The sequence below is a fragment of the Heterodontus francisci genome, chromosome 32, assembly GCF_036365525.1.
Source record: "Heterodontus francisci isolate sHetFra1 chromosome 32, sHetFra1.hap1, whole genome shotgun sequence".
Lineage (NCBI taxonomy): Eukaryota > Metazoa > Chordata > Chondrichthyes > Heterodontiformes > Heterodontidae > Heterodontus > Heterodontus francisci.
In genome coordinates, this window is record NC_090402.1 from 12,477,114 (window position 1) to 12,498,372 (window position 21,259).

At 46.4% G+C, this 21,259-nt stretch overlaps 1 protein-coding gene across 1 annotated transcript; it reads right to left on the reverse strand.

Annotated features, from left to right (window-relative positions):
* Nucleotides 1-2,175: 2,175 nt before the first annotated feature.
* Nucleotides 2,176-20,970, reverse strand: ptrh1 (peptidyl-tRNA hydrolase 1 homolog). Its single transcript, XM_068011854.1, has 5 exons — nt 20,836-20,970; nt 19,055-19,274; nt 15,689-15,788; nt 7,073-7,118; nt 2,176-2,340 (listed from the first exon to the last, which is right to left on the reverse strand). The coding sequence occupies exons 1-5, from the start codon at nt 20,968-20,970 to the stop codon at nt 2,176-2,178; spliced, it is 666 nt and encodes a 221-aa protein (XP_067867955.1).
* Nucleotides 20,971-21,259: the final 289 nt, after the last annotated feature.

Below are 21,259 nucleotides of genomic sequence, written 5' to 3' on the forward strand. Positions count from 1 at the left end.
CAGACTATAAACTGGAAATCAGCAATTCAATTTTTAGGGACCATCTTATTTCCTTTGTACATTGACTTCAATAAGCAGTTCTGTAATGCAGCAGAGGGCTGATGATGGGTTGCACAAATGATGGGCAGATTGCACACACTAGAGATGATTTTAACCCTGCCTGCCTGGCAGAAACAGGGCAGATGGACAGTTAAAATGGCTGTTGAGGTGGTGAAATTCTGCTGCTTTCCCGCAAACGGGTTTCGATCTTAACCTATTCTTCAGAGCAGGGGAATGGGACACCCGTTGGAAGCCACTGGGGTTCCTCTTTAAACGTACAGGTTGGCTCTGTTGATGTCATCGGTGCCTAACTACTATTTTAATCAGAGGTCGGCACTGAGCAAGATAACCTGGTGGCGAGAGGGGCCATGGCCAGAAGAGTCCCAAAAGAGAGCGACGTGATTTTTTTTTTATTTTCCTTGTGGGGCCTAGTGGAATCAGAGTGCTTCTTCGAGTCCCACAAGGAAACTATACAGATCCCCTTCTCCAGGTTTCCCATGCTCATTCCAATTCGCGCGGCCCTTCCAAACTCCCTCCCAACCACTTACCTGAGTTTCAGGGATCATTCCTTCAGGTCATAACAACTTGCATTTATACAGCCCCTCTAACGTACTGAAATGTCCAAAGGTGTTTCACAAGGATGAATTTCTGCATTGACCATGAGTTTGGGAGGTGACCTAATGGCACAGTCAGGTGTGGGTGACTAGTTAGCTGCAGCTACCTCCAGTTGTTTGGAATATACCAGTGTTTCTTTTTTTAATCCCTCTAATTTTCTGCCACCCCTGTCCTCTGCTGAAACCGTTGAGACCTACTGCTGTACAGCTTCTCATTCAAGAGGCTATTCTTTATGTGCGAGCTCAGCACGGAGTACGCATCACAGTCTAACCCAATTCTGTCCTCCACCCAATTTCCCCTACATAGGATTAAGGGCGCTGGAACTGAACTCGGGGTCTCGGAGATAGGGATGGAAAAAAATCAAGTCAGGATATTGCAGTTATTGAAAGGATACAGAAGAGGGTAACTGGATGGTTGAAGAGAGGATAGAGGGATTGGATAATGATGAGCGATTACATAAGTTGGTCATATTCTCAGTGGAAAACAGAAGGCTGAAAGGTGACATGATGGCTGTTATTAAGATTGTAAAAGGACTAGATAATGTAGCTCCTGGTAAACTGTTCCATGTTGACTAGAACAGTAGAACCCCAGAGGACCCTTGAAGAGGGGTTAAATTCAAAACTAATCTATGGAAACCTTATTTAATTGAGGCAATGGTCAATTTATGGAAGCGGAGGAAGAGTTGGAAGCATTTCGCTTTAATTCAGTCAAATGTAAACAAGACTTCATTTAGAAAGTAATATTTCGGAATGCAGTACGTGAATAATTTGAGTCATGACATGTGGCGAGTGTAGCATCCTTGGGAGGAAGGTGTAACTTTGGACCTATGGCTCCCAAAGATTTCCACCACTGGGGATTTTCTTGTGTCATTTCTGGCTCTGTTATAGACTAGTCGATAGAGATTAATTGCCATGGTTAGTCAACTCCATTTCTGTTGTCTCATGCGACTACTAGGATGATAAAAAACGGACTTGATGCACTTGGGTCTTTTTTTATCTAGCAATTCCTATGTTCCAAGGTATCCAGTGACCCTCCCCCACTGGAAAGTGCATGCAACAGGATCCAGCTCAGTTTTGATGCCTTACATGGATGAATTGCCTGCTGATGTCTCTTTTCCTATATGAAAAGTGGTCACGTGTACCCTCTAATAAACGTTAGCACCTTTTGGGTGAGGGAAAAATATTGTAAATTTATAAACTAATTTAGCAGATTAAATTCTGTTGGGGGTTTTGGCACGTCCAGGCAAAAAGCCAAGCTTCAAAAGAGTACAGAAAACAGAGGGTGCTTTGAGAACATAAACACATCACCCCAAAGAAACAAAATGAAACCAACAGGGGGAACACCACCTTGTTTTTATTGCTTTTCTATGTCTTTCCTCCTTACTGCTGGCCTTGATGATGCTTAACATTTACATCAACAGCTTTTCACATTTCACATTTCCTTCATTTGGTACGTGTCTGTGTATTTGCCCCCCAATACCCCCCCCCCAACCCCACCCCCAACCCCCACAACCCTCAGCTTCTAATTCTTATCCAAGTCTTCCAGCAGACCATTAGTGCACTGTTCCAGCACCTGCATCAGATTGCACTGTTGGCTTTCGCTGAAACGTCCCAGTTTATGATGAAGAATTCCACGCTTTGTTCTGTGCGGGGGAGAGCCAATGCCTATCATCAGACATGGCATAAGCTTAAAAGATACAAATAGATTATTACATTATAGAAGGTATTTCAAAATTAACTCAAAGGAAGCTGGATTTGAAGCAGGCACCTGACTAACGGCCACTGGTTAAAGAAAGACTAGTTATTGTGAGAGCTGGCTTCAACACTAGCCTTTCATCTCTGTGACCTGGATTCAAATCTAACCAAAACTGATAATCTTTTGGTACAATTGTACAGCAATGAGTTTTGGACAGGTTCACACCAGTCCTCATAGGTCAAAAGCTGCCTGTAATTCAGCACTCTCACTCACAGGGGCTGACCTGGAAAATGCCTAAAGTTCACTCTGGTGCAGTGCTGTCTGTCTTGAGTTTAGAATGGAGACATGTTGTAGCAAAAGAAGGGAAAGGGGGAGCTTTATTTTGCACCTGGCCATATATGTCTGACCTGGGGTGCTTGATGAGTGTTTCATGCCCCAACTGTACAAAAAATAAAGATGGCATCGTTGATCAGAATTTCAGCAAGAAATAATATGACTATCTTTTTTTTGGGCCTCCTTATCTCGAGAGACAATGGATACGCGCCTGGAGGTGGTCAGTGGTTTGTGAAGCAGCGCCTGGAGTGGCTATAAAGGCCAATTCTGGAGTATAATGACTATAATGTAAGGGGAATATAGGAGCTTATAGGACAACCACAAATCATCCCAGTATTCCCTTCCCTGTCCTCCCTGCCTCCCCAGACCCCTGCCACGAAGGTACTGATTCTTGGTGAAGTAAGAACAAGTTTAGTACCTTTTGCATGAAAAAGTTCAGCTTGGCTTCCCCTCTTACTTCTACTCTTTCATTTTTAACCTGTATCCCTGATACTAGAACCCATTGAAACAGCTTTGCCTATGCTTTCCTACTCTTGAAAACTTCAAGCAGGTTTGTGATACTGCATCAATGCTGCCACCATACCAATCTCTCCCCTTTCCCCTTTTAAGCTCTGTTCAAGTACATCATTACACCGTAGGACAACTTTAAGACTTTGGCAAGGAAACAATTCAGATCCCCTGCCTCAGGCTTCCCATTCCCTTCATGAGGGCCTTCCACGTTCCAGCACCCTTAACTTGCTAGTTATGCTGTACAGGTTCTAAATATACAAAATCAAGGACCTGATGGAACATAAGGCAGTTGGGAGAAGGTTCCTTCCACTCGCAATATCAAAACACTATTTTTACTGAAGTCGCAAATGCATTAGGTTAGCACACTTTTTTTATTAATTTATTTAAAATAGTGAAGAGTGGCAATGTTTCTATCATATTTATAGTATGTTAACAAAGTTTTTGGGCCTGAGATGTTGAAGCTCAGAAATATAGCTAGAGTGTAACAATTCCCCATCCCACATCAAGCATGGCAAATTTAAATAAATGGACATAATTACAGACCACATATTAGACAGAATTTACAGAACAGAAACAGGCCATTCTGGTCTATGTTGGTGCTTATGCTCCACAAGCGCTTCTTTCCACCCTATTTCATTTAACCCCCAACATATGAGAGATAAAGTAAAAAGGGTGAAGGTTTCCTCTCCTTTTCACAGAATGGCCTGTTTCTGTTCTGTAAATTCTGTGTAATATGTGGTCTGTAATTATGTCCATTTATTTAAATTTGCCATGCTTTATGTGGGATGGGGAATTGTTACACTCTAGCTATATTTCTGAGCTTCAACATCTCAGGCCCCAACTTTATTACTCAACTGCGGTAACTAGAATGATAGGTGCCCTCATATTATCTCCCTCAACCTCTGAAGTTAATAGAATAAATATTTCACTAGACTGTGGTATAGGCTGTAAACTGCCCAAATAGTTGGCTATTGGATAAGTAAACAGAAGCATTGACACACTGAAGTTTTAACCATCTCTCCTTGAAAGATAGAAAATGTAGTCCTGTTTGCTGTGCTAAACAGCACTGGACACAGGTCCTTGCATATTAACCAACAGTTTGTTGCTGGTTCTCCAAGGAGTTTCTTTGGCCTATCTAACACTGTGTCTGATGGCTTTGGATGAACAATCAAATTCAGAATCACAGAATAATACAGTGCAGAAGAGGCCCATCGAGTCTGCACCGATGCATTAAAGACACCTGACCTCTCTACCTAATCCCATTTGCCAGCACTTGGCCCATAGCCTTGAATGTTATGACGTGCCAAGTGCTCATCCAGGTACTTTTAAAAGGATGTGAGGCAACCCGCTTCTACCACCCTCCCAGGCAGTGCATTCCAGACCGTCACCACCCTCTGGGTAAAAAAGTTCTTCCTCAAATCCCCCTTAAACCTCCTGCCCCTCACCTTAAACTTGTGTCCCCTCGTAACTGACCCTTCAACTAAGGGGAACAGCTGCTCCCTATCCACCCTGCCCATGCCCCTCATAATCTTGTACACCTCGATCAGGTCACCCCTTAGTCTTCTCTGCTCCAGCGAAAACAACCCAAGCCTATCCAACCTCTCTTCATAGCTTAACTGTTCCATCCCAGGCATAGTCCTGGTGAATTGCCTCTGCACCCCCTCCAGTGCAATCACATCCTTCCTATAATGTGGCGATCAGAATTGCACACCGTACTCCAGCTGTGGCCTTACCAAAGTTCTATACAACTCCAACATAACCTCCCTGCTTTTGTAATCTATGCCTCGTTTGATAAAGGTACGTGTCCCATATGCCTTTTTCACCACCCTATTAGCCTACCCTTCTGCCTTCAGAGATCTATGGACAAACACACCAAAGTCCCTTTGTTCCTCAGAACTTCCCAGCGTCAGGCCATTCATTGAATACTTCTGTGTCAAATTGAACAGGACAAGCTGAGGAATGCTCTTTAAAAATTTGACAGGGAGATATGAAATGTAAATATGGAATCAGACAAGTTAGCAGCATAGGTGGCAGATGCAATTTAATGTCAATTAGTATGAGTTAATACATTTTGGGAGGAAAAAGAAGGAATTGAAGTATATGCTTAATGGTAAGAAAACCATAATCAAGGTTTTCATTGACAAAAGTGCTTCATTTTTATCACAGAAATCATTTGTACCTCACATTAGGGTGGCACAGTGGTTAGCACTGCAGCCTCACAGCTCCAGCAACCTGGGTTCAGTTCCGGGTACTGCCTGTGCGGAGTTTGCAAGTTCTCCCTGTGACCACATGGGTTTCCGCCGGGTGCTCCGGTTTCTTCCCACAGCCAAAGACTTGCAGGTTGATGGGTAAATTGGCCATTGTAAATTGCCCCTAGTGTAGGTAGGTGGTAGGAGAATGGTGGGGATGTGGTAGGGAATATGGGGTTAATGTAGGATTAGTATAAATGGGTGGTTGTTGGTTGGCACAGACTCGGTGGGCCAAAGGACCTGTTTCAGTGCTGTATTTCTAAATAAAAAATAAAAAAAATAAACATCAGATGATCTGTCATTTGCTTATGAATCAGTCTGAATTTTGAAAAGGCCACATTGTAATTATGATATTTGAAAATGCCTGGTTTCTATTACTGGATCAGACTACATGTATGCTTGAAATCATAGAATCATACAGCAGAGAAGGAGGCCATTTGGCCTGGTCGTATCCATGTGGGCTTTCTGCAAGAGCAACTCACTTAGTCCCACTCCCCTTTTTCCTCTTAGCCCTGCAAATTTTTTCTCTTCAGATAATAATTGTCAAATTCTCTTTTGAACGCCATGATTGAATCTGCCTCCACCACACTCTCAGGTAGTGCATTCCAGACCCTAATCACTTGCTGTGTAAATTTTTTTCCTTAAGTCACAGTTGGTTCTTTTGCCAATCACCGTAAATCTGACGCCTCATCATTTTGAACTCTGTCCAGACCCTTCAGGATTTTGAAATGGTGCCTAATTGCACCCAGATGGAATAGAATTTAGCTTTTATTAGTAGGGGGATCGAGTTTCGGAGCCACGATGTCATGCTGCAGCTGTACAAAACTCTGGTGAGACCGCACCTGGAGTATTGCGTGCAGTTCTGGTCACCGCATTATAGGAAGGATGTGGAAGCTATGGAAAGGGTGCAGAGGAGATTTACTAGGATGTAGCCTGGTATGGAGGGAAGGTCTTACGAGTAAAGGCCAGGTGACTTGAGGTTGTTTACGTTGGAGAGGAGGAAGTGAGGTGACTTAATAGAGACATATAAGATAATCAGAGGGTTAGATAGGGTGGATAGTGAGAGTCTTTTTCCTCGGATGGTGATGGCAAACACGAGGGGACATAGCTTTAAGTTGAGGGGTGATAGATATAGGACAGATGTGAGAGGTAGTTTCTTTACTCAGAGAGTAGGAGGGGCGTGGAACGCCCTGCCTGCAACAGTAGTAGACTCGCCAACTTTAAGGGCATTTAAGTGGTCATTGGATAGACATATGGATGAAAATGGAATAGTGTAGGTCAGATGGTTTCACAGGTCGGCGCAACATCGAGGGCCGAAGGGCCTGTACTGCGCTGTAATGTTCTAAATAGAACTTGAACATGCAAATATGAAACACAGTCTGGTTCACGTTATGTGTGGACTGGGGTCTGATCAAACCGGTCCATTTGCACATACACAACACATAAAATAGGCTCACAGTGTGGTTGTGCATATGCAAACTTATTGCTTCGTGCCTATTCTTGGCCTCTTTCTAAAAGATAGCAAGTCTGGTCACCAGATCATCATGGTCATGAAAGGGCTGCTGAGACGCAACCATACCCAAGAGAATTGTCGTCTTTTTTTTTGGTCCTCCTGCCATACAGATACTTACATCACTTTTCATTTTGTTTATGCAGGAGATTACTCCACTGTGTTCCCTGGGAGAAAAGCACATGTTCGTTTAGAACGGTGTTACAATTAACAGGATCCAGTAGACATTGTGGCCAATCTCCCATTCACCCATGTCCATCAGCAGACCTGCTGCTGTGTCTCTAAGCCTCCATGCATGACCTGTCTGGCTGAGGGATGTTGATCAAGTACTGTTTGCTTCCCCTTTTCTTGTGCTTCAGCAAAAGAAGGCAAAAAATTGCTGTTAGGAGGCTCGAAATTCAATTCTCCATGCAGCACATAAAGGGCCCTTTTGGAATTGAGATATTTATTGTAACTGTCTGTCCTATAATTTATTTTTCCCTACCTTGTCTAAGAATCACAGGCAGGGACCCATGTCCCATTATACCATGGCATAATATATTGCAGCCTTGCGGAGAGGGGCTGCTGAGAAAAACACTGGTTTGGTGTGGCTGTTCACAAAAAGTTGGGGAGTAGCGATTATAGAGTTATACAGCACAGAAAAAGGCCCTTCGACCCATCGTGTATGTGCCGGCCATGAAGCACCTATCTATTCTAATCCCATTTTCCAACACTTGGCCCATAGCCTAGTATGCTATGGCGTTTCAAGTGCTCATCTAAATACTACTTAAATGTTGAGGGTTCCTGCCTCTACCACCCCTTCAGGTAGTGTGTTCTAGATTTCAACCACCCTCTGGGTGAAAATTGTTTTCCTCAAATACCCTCTAAACCTCCTGCCCCTTAATTTAAATCTATGCCCCCTGGTTATTGACCCCTCCGCTAAGGGGAAAAAGTTTCTTCCTATCTATCCTATCAATGCCCCTCATAATTTTGTATACCTCAATCAGGTTCCCCCCTCAGCCTTCTCTGCTGTAAGGAAAACAACCCTAGCCTATCCAGTCTCTCTTCATAGCTGAAATGCTGCAGCCCAGGCAACATTCTGGTGAATCTCCTCTGCACGCTCTCCAGTGCAATCACATCCTTCCTATAGTGCGGTGACCAGAACTGTGCATAGTACTCCAGTTGTGGCCTAACTAGCGTTTTATACAGCTCCATCATGACCTCCCTGCTCTTATATGCTATGCCACGGCTAATAAAGGCAAGTATCCCATGTGCCTCCCTAGCCACCTTTATCTACATGTGTTGCTGCCTTCAGTGATCTATGGACAAGTGCACCAAGGTCCCTCTGGCCTTCTCTACTTCCTAGGGTCCTACCATCCATTGTATATCATATATTATGTTGATTTATACAATGTCTCTTTCCTTTTCCTTTCACACTATCTGGCATGGAACTCCAAAGCTCTTAATTTTTTTGACCAGCCATGGCTCAGTGGGTAGCACTCTCGCCTCTGAGTCAGAAGGTTGTAGGTTCAAGTCTCTACTCCAAGACCTGAGCACAAATATTAGGGCTGACACTCTGGTACAGTACTGATGGAGTGTTGCATTGTTGGAGATGCCGTCCTTTGGATGAGACATGAAACCAAGGCCCTGTCTGCTCTCAGGTGGACATTAAAGAAGAGCAGGGGAGTTATCCCCGATGTCTTGGCCAGTATTTATCCCTCAATCAGCATCACAAAAACAGATTATCTGGTCATTATCACATTTTACTGTTTGTGGGAGCTTGCTGTGCCCAAATTGGCTGCCACATTTCCTGCATTCCAACAGTGATTACACTTCAAAAGTACTTAATTGGTTGTAAAATGCTTTGAGACATGCAGTGGTCATGAAAAGCACTATATAAGTGCAAGTCTTGTTTTTTCTTCACTACAAATATTCAAAATCTTACTTTTAAAAAATGTTCTCCCAAATGTCGTCATGCCAGTGACCTTTGTTGAGTGGCACTGACCAGCAGTTGGTACCTCACCCATGTGGATATTTTTCATGTGAGTCCAGACTGGAAATATTGACAGACTATTTCAGTCATTCCTGTCCTCATTCTATATCCATGCACAAAACATTTTCCATCTGGAGTTGGGGTGTAACAGTCAGGTCTAAGAACCATGACTATTTGTCTTTTTGCTCTGTTGTGTCAGAAACACTGGCACCACCTATTACCTGGCTTGGGATCAGCTGATTTAACACAGAGTAGTGGGGGTCAAACCTGGGACATTCACGTGCTGCGTTAATCAGGTAGGTATTGTCTTTATTCCTGCAGTGTGAAACTCTTCCAAAAACTCCAATTGATGCTGGATAAATTATTAATTTTAAATCTGAGATTAGTTGGTTTTTGTTATCCAAAGGGATATGGGGCAAAGACAGCGATATGGAGTTAGATTGCAGATCAGCTATGATCTCACTGAATGGTGGAACAGGCTCAAGGGGCTAAATGACTGCCTCCTTTTCCTGTGTGCTATGCTCCTTCCTCTCCTAAAGCCACCAATTTATGCAAACTTAGTCCCACTGGTAGTAGCAGTTCTTTGGTCCCTTACCCAAATAGTCATCTGCACGCATGAGTCTTCACACTGAGTGTTGTGGCTAATTGCAGGTCGGATCATTCAGCACAAAACTGGGTTTCGGTGGCTTGCTTTACAGCACGTGGTGCACTTCTCCATAAAACCACTCATGAAAATGATAACTACAGCAATTTGCATTTTAATATAGCATCATTGGCATGGAGAAACATCCCAAAACATTTCACAGAAGAGAAAAAGAGTGGACACTCTTTTGAGTAGATTAGGAGAGGTGACTGAGGGAGTCAAAGATCTGTGTCTGGAGAATCATAGAATGGTTACAGCACAGAAGGAAGCCATTTGTCCCATTGTGTCTGTGCCGGCTCTCTGCAAGAGCAACTCACATAGTACCACTCCCCCACCTTTTTCCCCGTGGCCCTGTGATTTTTTTTCACTTCAGGTAATTAAATCTTTTAAAGGTGAGGGGGAGGGGGGATTGAGGTGGAGGAGCCTTACCGAGGGCATTCCAGAGGGTAGGGCAAAGGCAGCTGAAAGCTTTACCATCAGAGGTGGCATGGAGGGAGGAGGCCAGAGTTAGAGGCCTGGAAGGTATGGGGTGGGGCATAAGGCTGGAGGAGGTTCTAGAGTTAAGGGCAGGGGAAAAGGTGGTAAATGGATATGTAGATGAGGCCAAAGATTTTAAATTAGATCAATTGGAGAATGGGAGAACCAGTATACATTAGGAAGGATGGGAATAGTGAGTAAGTGTGGTTTAGTGTGGGACTGGATGTAGGATGAGTTTGGATGATTTGAAGTTTAGGGAGGGGGAGTAGGAGACGGGCCAGGATCATGTTGAAGTGTTGCAGGTGACAAGCCATGAATAAGGGTTTTGGCAGTGATGGGAAGGAGGTAGATAATGGTGTATGGCTGGATTTAAGAGGCCATGATCAGTGGTTTTTGATCCTGGGTATGCTTTGAGTAAAATGGCTATAACCAATATACGAGCTTCAGGCCAGGGAGTGCGTAACACCGTTCGGGTGGTTGTGAAGGACAAGGAAGGAGATGCACCGGTTGATCGCACCTTCTTCATCAAGAAAATCCTCATCAATTTCTGTGGATTCCAAGCTACGGACATCTTCTGCCTGCAGGACTTCCCCAGCAGTGGATATTTTGATGTGACGTTCAAGAATGTGGCAGGCTGCATGAAGTTCTTGAAGGCGTTCAAGGAGAAAGGGGACCTGGAGCCGCTCTTCAAGCTTCCGTCACAACGTGACCGGGTGGTGACGATTCACCTCTACAACCCCCATGTTCCTGTGGTGGATGTACTCACCTTTCTTGCCAGGTATATCGAGGTGGCCGGCAGCAGCACTGATATCAAGGACCCCTTTGGGATTTGGACCAGTAAGTGGCAGGTCAAGGTGACCTTGAAGGTCGATGCCAGTGGAGCCATTATCCACCCTCCCTCCTGCTTCGCTATCGGGGGAAGTTGAGGCTTCTTGGTCTACGCTGGGCAGCCCAGAATTTGTCGCACCTGTAGCAAATCTGGTCACGTGGCAGCTAACTGCAACACGGTTGTCTGCAAGAACTGCAAGGAGGAAGGCCATCAGACCAAGAACTGTAAGCAGACTAAGTGTTGTAACCTGTGCGGGGCGGCAGGCCATCTCGACAAAACCTGCTCCAAACGCTGCCTCAGTTATGTTCAGGTGGCAAGGTCCAAGGAAAGTCCGGGAGAAGGTATTACGAAGGCGTCCGGTGCTGGAAAGGAGACAAGCAACCTTCTCCGCAGTGAGGAACTTAAACCTGAGAAGGAGAAGAAAGGGGAGGCAGCTGAAACCAGCGACCCAGCACCTACCCTGCACCCGGAAACCCCTCCTCCACAGACAGAATCAATGGAGGAGGAGGCAGCAGATGAACAAACAGGTCAGTGGCAAGTGGTACAAAGGAAAACCAAAAGAAAAGACCTCCAAAAGCGGAACAGGCCACCACCCAAACCAGTGGCAGGAGGAGGCTAACATCTGAGACAGACTACAGCAGCTCTGCTTCATTGGACGAGGAAGTGCTGGAACGACGGCCCCTTCCAAAGAGGCGGCAGAACTTCAAGGAGCTGGAGGACAAAGCCCCCCAGCCCCCAGGCACTGGAAGCTGTGGTGGGCCCGGCGTGCCCCAACCCCAAAGCGCCACACCCTAGCGACAAGGCCAGCGCATCCCAGCTCCAGGACACCGAGAGCAAAGACACGTCTGGCGCACCTCAGCTCCGTGAAGCCGGGAGCAGTGATGTTTTCGAAGGGGAACAGCAGAGGACAGCCCAATCCTTGCTGCCTACAAACCCCACCCCCCCCCCCCCCCCCCCCGAGGTCACCCCAGCGGAACAAACCCTGCATGAAAAGCCAGGAGGGGTTTCTGAGCCCAAAGAACGTGAAACAGCTTGCGCACGCTATGGGTATGCAGTAACATCCTGAAGGACTGAGACTAGCAAGGACAAATGATATGGGAAGCAACAACTAACTTTAAAAAAATGTGTATAAGGATTGCTTCAATTAATGTGCGTAGCAGTAAATCCACTACGCGATGTGTTTCAACCTTGGATTACCTCGCCAAGGTCAAAGCCGACCTACTGTTTCTGCAGGAGTGTGGAATACCGCACCTCAGCACCTACAGGCAGTGGTTGCGATGGTGGTCCCATGGGCCATCGATCTGGTCAGGGGGTAATGATTGCCGTTCCTCCGGCCTGGGTATTCTGCTGTGGGGAGGTAACTTCACTATCTCCAAAGTTAAGGAGGTGGTGGGCGGTCGCCTCCTCGTAGCAGATGTAATGTACAACAACGCTCCGCTCCGGTTGATCAACGTGTACGCCCCGGTTCAATGCAGCGAGTGGCTGACCGTCTTCCAGCAGCTCCCACTGCTGTTGATGATGTCCAGGCCGGTCATCCTAGGCGGTGATTTCAACTGCATCATCGATGCAGCTGGACGATCCGGCAGTGACAACAGCAAACTGGACGCTACTTCCAGATTCCTAATAGAAACAGTAAAAGATGCCAAACTGCACGATGTCTTCAGCAAACCTGCAGACGGAGCACAGCGCAGATACACATGGTCAAGATCGGACGGGTCTGCCCGTTCCAGGATTGACTTCCTGTTTGTGTCCCGTGCTGTCAAGGTTGGATCCACCGACGTCAAGCCGGTGTTCTTCTCCGACCACTGCCTCTTACTGGCCGACTGTCACTTACAGGATGACCAGCGGGTTGGCAGAGGGACGTGGAAGCTCAATGCTACACTGCTAACCTCAGAGAACGTTGAGGAACTCAAAAGGGATTATAAAGGTTGAAGGAATGTGAAACCCCTCTTTGAGTCTCCAGTTCACTGGTGGGAGGCGATCAAGGAGAACATCAAGAGGTTCTTTATCCTCAAAGGTGTTCAGAGGGTGAGAGAGAGACAGAGAGAAATGTTCCGACTCCAGAAAATAATGCAAAATCTACTCCGGCTGCAGTCGATGGGGTTCGAGGTCCAGGAGGACCTCCAAGAGGCCAGCAGGCCTCACTCTTTGCCATGGAGGCCTCCAAGATCATCTTGCAGTCCAGAGTCCTCTCCATTGAGCAGGATGAGACATGCTCACGTTACTTCTTCCAAAAGGTACACAGAGAGAGCTCTGAGATCAGCAGTCTGGAGGAAGAGGATGGCTCGGTAACGTCTTCGCAGTCTGACATACTAAGGATCAGCAAATCCTTTTATGTTGGGCTGTACGACGTGAAGCCCACAGACAGCACAGCCTCCCAGTTCTTCCTGTCATCTATCACAGAGGTCTTAGAGGACAGCAGGAGGGAGAGACTGGACAAGCCGCTAACTCTGGATGAGCTGGTGAAGGCAGTCAGGTCCTTTGAGTCGAGTAAAACTCCCAGAAGCGATGGCTTACTGGTTGAGTCTATTAGGAAGGATGCAGGCATAAGAGGGGTGACAACCCCAGGCAGCAGAGGGACTCAGGTCAAAGCCTCCCTGTACATGGACGACGTCGCCGTCTTCTGCTTGGACCCGCTGTCCGTTCGCAGACTGATGAGCATCTGCGACTAGTTCGAACTGTTCTCGGGAGCCAAAGTTAACCACGGCAAGAGTGAGGCCATATTCTTTGGGGACTGGGCTGACTTTGTCCCCTTCACCGTCAAGTCAGACTACCTGAAGGTGCTGGGGATATGGTTCAGAAGGGCCGGGGCGTGCACTAAAACCTGGAAGGAGCGAGTAGCCAGGGTACACCATAAACTGAGCATGTGGGAGCAGCGATCTCTCTCCATTGTGGGTAAGAACCTGGTCATCAGGTGCGAGGCACTCACATTGTTGCTGTATGTGGCGCACGTCTGGCCCATACCCCACTCCTGTGCTGTGGCGGTCACCCGAGCCATTTTCCGCTTTATCTGGAGATCTAAAATGGACCGGGTCCGGAGGGACACGATGTTCAAACCATGGGATAAGGGTGGGAAAAATGTACCCAACGTCGCCCTCATCCTGATGACCACTTTCGTGTGCGGCCGCATCAAGCTGTGCGTAGAGCCCCAGTACGTAAACACCAAGTGTCACTTTGTGCTGTGATTTTATCTGTCCCCAGTGTTACGAAGGATGGGTCTGGTTACATTGCCACAGAACGCTCCATCCAGTTGGAACCTGCCGTACCACCTATCCTTCGTGGGAAAGTTTCTGCGGAAAAACACCTTTGACCACCAATCCATCAGGCAGTGGTCTGTACGGAATGTCCTCAAGCCCCTGGACAATATCCAGGCTTGGGCTAATAAGTGGCAAGTAACATTCGCGCCACACAAGTGCCAGGCAATGACCATCTCCAACAAGAGAGAATCTAACCATCTCCCCTTGACATTCAACGGCATTACCATCGCTGAATCCCCCACTATCAACATCCTAGGAGTAACCATTGACCAGAAACTGAACTGGAGTAGCCATATAAATACCATGGCTGCAAGAGCAGGTCAGAGGCTAGGAATCCTGAGGCGAGTAACTTATCTGCTGCCTCCCCAATGCCTGTCCACCATCTACAAGGCACAAGTCAGGAGTGTGATGGAATACTCTCCACTTGCCTGGATGGGTGCAGCTCCAACAACACTCAAGAAGCTCAACACCATCCAGGACAAAGCAGCCCGCTTGATTGGCACCCCATCTACAAACATTCACTCCCTCCACCACCGACACACAGTGGCAGCAGTGTGTTCCATCTACAAGATGCAATGCACCAAGGCTCCTTAAACAGCACCTTCCAAACCCGCGACCTCTACCAACTGGAAGCTCAAGGGCAGCAAATACATGGGAACACCACCACCTGCAAGTTCCCGTCCAAGTCACACACCATCCTGACTTGGAACTGTATCGCCGTTCCTTCACTGTCGCTGGGACAAAATCCTGGAACTCCCTTCCTAACAGTACTGTGGGTGTACCTACCCCAAATGGACTGCAGCAGTTCAAGAAGGCAGCTCACCACCATCTTCTCAAGGGCAATTAGGGATGGGCAATAAATGCTGGCCTGGCCAGTGACGCCTACATCCCATGAATGAATGAAAAAAATGGGTTTGCTGTAAAATGTACATGGCATGTAAAATGGAATGGAAGGGTTGTGAGGCAACTCACTCCTGTATCGAAGAAAACTGATTTCCTTTGCACTTTTTGGAATGTCAACTTGGTGCTGTTTTGAACTGTTTTGTAATGTACGGATTTTTACGGATTTTTATGAATAAAGTATATTTTTGGGGAAAAAAAGTTCCTAGGTGATGGACAGGATACTGGTTTTTCAAGCTCAGCATTGTGTAAGTAGTGTGGTTTGGCCTGTGAGCAGCTGGGCATCGTGGTGGGGTTAATGGCAGGGCCTGAAAATGATGACTTTGGTCTTAATGTCCAATTAGTTGAAAATCTGGCTCATCCATGATCTAATACCACAGCAGTGATTGCCATTGTGAGGGAAACAGTGGAGAGCTCGATAGAGCTGTATTGCACCAGCATACATACAGAGGCTGACCATGTGGCTACAGATGATTTCACCAAGGGACAAGATACAGATGAGGAAAAAGGAAGGAGCCATGGATGAAACCCTGGGAAACTCCAGAGGTGACTGGAGAAGATGCCATTACTGGCAATGAACTGATTCAATGTTCTCAATCTTTCAAGGCAAAGAAATCAATGAAACTATGGATAGTCCTTAAACAATTAAGGTACTGTACCTTGGACCTCCTCCTTTTACGACAACAAATTGACCCAGGGGTACAAATATTTGGTCGTGAATCATATAAATATCCTCTGGTGTAACCTGATATATTTCAGCTTAAAAGAGAAAAAGGGGATTATTGTGTATATATAAAGTATGTAACATACCTTCACCTATTTTATAAATATACCTGTGTTTTGAAACAAATTGCATTGTAAGACATGGGGTTGCAATATTCGCCAAATACATTAAACAGTAAAGAGGTGGCTAAGTTGGGACCTTAGCTGAAATGGGAGTTTAGCCCGAGTTTAGTACAAGACACCATCTTGGAAAAAGCATTGAAGCCAATGCTAGGAAACCCCCCTCCCCAATTGCCAGAGGTTAGTTAAACAGGTGTTTGCCACTCAAAACGCCTGTAAGCGTTCATTAAAGAGGCTGCACGGAATTTTGGTGGCTTGCACTTAAGTTAATGCCCTCTCCTAATGGTGACCAGCTGTATGAGAGGAAGCACAGTGTTGAGTCAATGGCTGTAATTTTACGCTCGTCGGACGGGAGGCCTCCACCAACTGAAAAGTCGGTGTCAATCCCGCCTCTGTCCAGCCTGGGGATCCGGTCCGCATTTTACGGTCCCCAGGCCCTTAAGTGGTGTAAGGTGGGACTTTCACCTCATTGAGCCAGGAAGTCCCGCCTAATGAAGCTACTGGCCAATCAGCGGGCCAGCAGCTCCACCAGGAGTGGTGGCCACTGCTGGGACTGCAACCCAGCCTCAAGATGAACAGGAAGGACAGCCCCTGAAAAGAGCTGAGTTTTTGGGGCTTTGCCGGGGTGATCGTTCAGGCCCCAGTGGGGCAAGGGGGGAGGTTGATTGGGGTGGCGCGTTGGGGGTGGTTGGGACATTGGGGCACCCCCCCAGGCCATCAGAAGGTAACCTACTTTTGTCAGGTGGCCTGGACCGCCCACTTGCCAATGGTAAAGTGCCCGTAGCGGTGGGCAGAGGTCCTTTAAATGGCTGTTAACTGGCCATTTAAGGGCCTTGATTGGCCTTGAACGGGCAGGCTGTTTTTCACCGCTGCCGCCCCACGTAAAATGGCGGCGAGACGGGAGCAGGTAGGGAAGGGCCCCCCGAGCTTCCCACTCTATTTTACGACCCGCCCCCCGCCATCCTGCTCTTTGGCTGGAATTTTACGCCCCCCCCCCCCCAATGTCAGGGGAACTTACTTAAAGGGATACATGCCATTTCATGATCATTGTTGCTGGAGCTGTGAAGAGGACCTCTGAAACACATTGAGAGACTTTCTAGAACAAATTCATCAAGCCTTCAACACTCAAGCAAAAATTTATTCTGGAAGTTCTCTTGAGGACCTCACCCAAAAAGAGAGAGTCCTGTTCTGCTCCACATAATGACTCACCAGAAGAAAGGGAGTGCTTGGTCATTGGCAAGGGGTCCTCCTTTATCTGGATGAGGAATAGGAGGAGGACATGAGGCCAGGCACAGCAGCACCAGCTGCTGCAGGAGAGATGGATTGGAGGGGGGAGATGGACTCCTTCCCCACTGTGGCTACAGGACATTTCCCCCCTCCCCCCCTCCTCTGGACCCTCTCCACCAGGACCTCCAATGCTATATCCAACAACCTATGCCCTCTCTCCCTCAGTCCCTAAGCCATCCTGCAATGTGCCACAGTGTGCCAGGCAGAGCACTCCATACCTTCAGTGGAAGTGGGTGCAAAGAACCTAAAAATTGCATGCTTAATCCGGACATTCAAACAGGCGTCTCTTATTAGCACAGCACTGGTTTGGTGCCTCCCTTCACACTTTGCCCATAATAATCCCCAGTCAGTAGTAAATCCAGGATTCTTGAAAGATGCTTTGCAGCAGCACTAAGCATCTGGGCCAGCTGCTAAAATGGTGAGAGCAGTGTCTGCTTCTCTGTGCCAGCCTGATTGTCTGATTCAATGTTTTACCTGCCTTCTGCTACCCTATTCCTTCCTGCTCCCTGCCCACCCAATCTTTGATGTTTGGTGTAATGATTTGTGCTCGCTCTGGATAATTTTCCTTGTGGCTAATGCAATAGGTGGGTCCTCATTGCCTATGAAGGCAAGCATAACCTTATGCTCAGGGTAATCTGGGATGTAGCATGGCCCAGGAGAATAATTAACTCACATCAATATATGCACTGCAGCCAGTGTGGGATTTCATTACATACTCCTGTGCTCTTGGCTGATGGACATGTAATGCTCCAACAGACCATAGATCTCAGGCTAAAAGCTATAAATCAAGTTTATTAAGAAGTAAGATTATTGGAAACAAAATTAAAATCAACAGATGAATGTGGGCTTATCACAGCACAGTGATTTCTGAAAGACAGCACCTTTGACAACACTGTGTCCCCTCAGTACTGCACCGAAGTGTCAACCTAGATTATAAATTCAAGTCCTGGATTGGGACTTAAAGCCACAACCTTCTGACTCAGACACGAGCCAAAGCTCTCACCGAAGTGGTGCATATAAGACACACGGACTGGAATGCCATCTGTCCGATATATTGCAGGTTAATTACTTGTTCAGTTGTTCTTAAAATTACTAACACATATTCCTATATTTTGGTCTTTTCAGCAGCTTGATCATTTCTGGAAGAGTAAAAGCACGATGAATAGAACAGGTCATACAAACTTGTGCTCTTTTGGGGCAGAGAGTGCTTCTCTCTTGTCTCTAACATAATAGAAAGCAAAAGACAGCATTGCTGCTAACTCAGTGGGGTAAATGCAGCACATTCTGTGGTACTGAGTCATCCCAGGTTCATCCCTGGCAGACACAGAGCTAACTGATCTCCATCAGAGCAACAGTAGAGAGCCTACAATTTGAGTCAGTGATCCGGACTATGGAGGGGAAAATGAAGCTGGATTCCTGCTCTTCATTGCTAACCAGTGACCCCTGCTGGACGTCAAGTGAAGACAGGAATGGGCATGACTCTTTTAGAATCATTGAATAGTCTAGCATAGAAGGAGGCAATTCGGCCCTTTGTGTGTGCCCCCATGTTTCAGCAACGTGCTGACACTCACGTTCTAGGCTGCCTAATTAAGACAAGGTTGCCTCCGAAGCTATACCTTGGTGCAACAGGCTTAAATGGTCTTGCATTTTGTTTTACTTCTGGAACCATTTGGTCTTCGTTAAAAAATCCCACACTTTTCTACGGTATATCTTAAGTGCCCTCTCAAAATTCTGAGACTTCATGAATGAAGCTGGTAGTCTATTCCCAAGCAAATCTGTCGCCCTTAACTCCCAATTTCACTCTCGCTTATTAAGACCTCCGATTGAACTCATGATGGGTTCTGTCCTGTGATGCACAAGATCTGCGGTGAAACAAAAAAAAATAAATGACTTGCCTGCCAACTTGACACTGGATCCATTCATTTTCGTAAACTGCTGCGGTTTCAGCAGGATGATTTGATGGTGCCCACGTGTTGCAACCGTGATCTTCCCGACACATCTGCGATCAAAAAACCAGTTCGTGTCGACGTTCAGCTTTTTCGCCAGAATATTTACAGCTGCCATTCCCACACTGCACCGACTGCTTTGTATCTGATAGTTGCCCAATCCGACCATCTAAAAGAAATTGAACTTGTAACGCAGAGAAGAATTTGGAAAGCGTGTTCACTAAAACCTGTTTCTTTGCTTGTTAATGCAAGCACTGGTTTTATCCAGACGATACTTCCTGGTTTCTCTTTAACGCTTTTCGTTCTGTTTGGTGACCTGACCTAGAGACCCTGGCTCTTCAGATGTGTTTCAATTCTCAAAAAAGGGAGGATTGAAGTATACCACTATGAGATTGCAGTATAAGTTTGTAACGGTAAACATACCTTAAACTCACTGTTTTACAATAAGCTTATAGGGGCTTTCTTCAGTTTTGGGGGCTGCAGTTTACTGGTCGAAGCTGTTGGTGAGGCCAAGGATACACTGATGTCACCATCGCAGGGCAACCAAGAAATGGTCAACGGTTGATCATCAAGAAATAATGTTTGGTAAATTATTACACATTAATACTTTGTTTGCTCATAGTGTAGTTAGAATGGGGAACTCACTATCCACAGGGAGTACTTGAGGCGAATAGCATAGATGCGTTTAATGGGAAGCTAGATAAGTACATGAGGGAGAGTTAGATGAAATAGAGAGGGAGGGAGACTCGTATGGAACATAAATGCCTGTTGGGTGACTAAACTGTTTCTGCGCTGTAAATTTTATGTAATGCTGTTAGTTCATGTATATTTTACTCTGTAATAAAAACAAGAAATGCTGGAAATACTCAGCAGGTCTGGCAGCATCTGTGGAGAGAGAAGCAGAGTTAACGTTTCAGATCAGTGACCCTTCTTCAGAACTATTTTACACTGTAGTTAGTTCTTGCTTATTTAAGTGTTCCTAGTATTTGAGAGTGATCCCTGGTGTAAATGTTCCCGATTCTGAGTAATTCCGAGTGTAGATGCCCCCAGATTCGGACTGATTGCTGGTGTAAATGCCCCCACCCCCGATTCCGAGTGATCCCTAGTGCAAATGTCCCCAGATTCTTAATAATTCCGAGTGTAAATGCCCTCAGATTCGCAGTGATCCCTGGAGTAACTGCCCCCAGATTTGGAGTGATCCCAGTGTAAAAGCCCCAGATTCACAGTGATCCCTGTTGTAAATGCCCCCAGATTTGGAGTGGTCCCAGTGTAAAAGCCCCAGATTCACAGTGATCCATGGTGTAAATGCACCCAGATTCACAGTGATCCCTGGTGTAAATGCCCCCAGATTCACAGTGATCCCAGGTGTAAATACCCCAAATTCACAGTGATCACTGGTGTAAATACCCCAGATTCAGTGATCCCAGGTGTAAATACCCCAGATTCACAGTGATCACTGGTGTAAATACCCCAGATTCAGTGATCCCAGGTGTAAATACCCCAAATTCACAGTGATCACTGGTGTAAATACCCCAGATTCAGTGATCCCAGATGTAAATACCCCAGATTCAGTGATCACTGGTGTAAATACCCCAGATTCACAGTGATCCCAGGTGTAAATGCCCCTAATATCTCAGTACTTCCTCGTGTAATGAAATGGGGGAAATGCCCCCAGTATGTAAAAGCCTTCGCCAATGTAAATACCCCCTGAATACACAGCGGCGGCGCACCATTATCCTGTGCAGACCGTCAGGAGGCGGCGGTTCCATCCTTTGGAGCCCGCAGAAGTGGCAGAAACATGGGCATAGAGAGACGGCAGCGCCCGCATTGTGGTCCAGACCCGTCTGCTGAATATAGCCGGCCATTCCCTCGGCGATTTCTCCCTATCGAGGCATAAAGAAGGAGCGGTAGATACGAGGAATTTACATCAAACTGAGCTGATCTCTGCACGAAGGCTGACGGGATCAATCCCCCCTCGTGCAATAAAATTTGGCATCTCGTTGCTGCTTGGAAACGTAGCAATTTACAGTAACGACACAAACAGACATCACCCGTCGGCCTGGTGCTCGCTCAGCTGACCCTTTTACCCTGACAGGGGCTATTAAATCGGAGGAAAATGTTTCAAAGCGCAGGATTTTTTTTCTCCTTTGATTA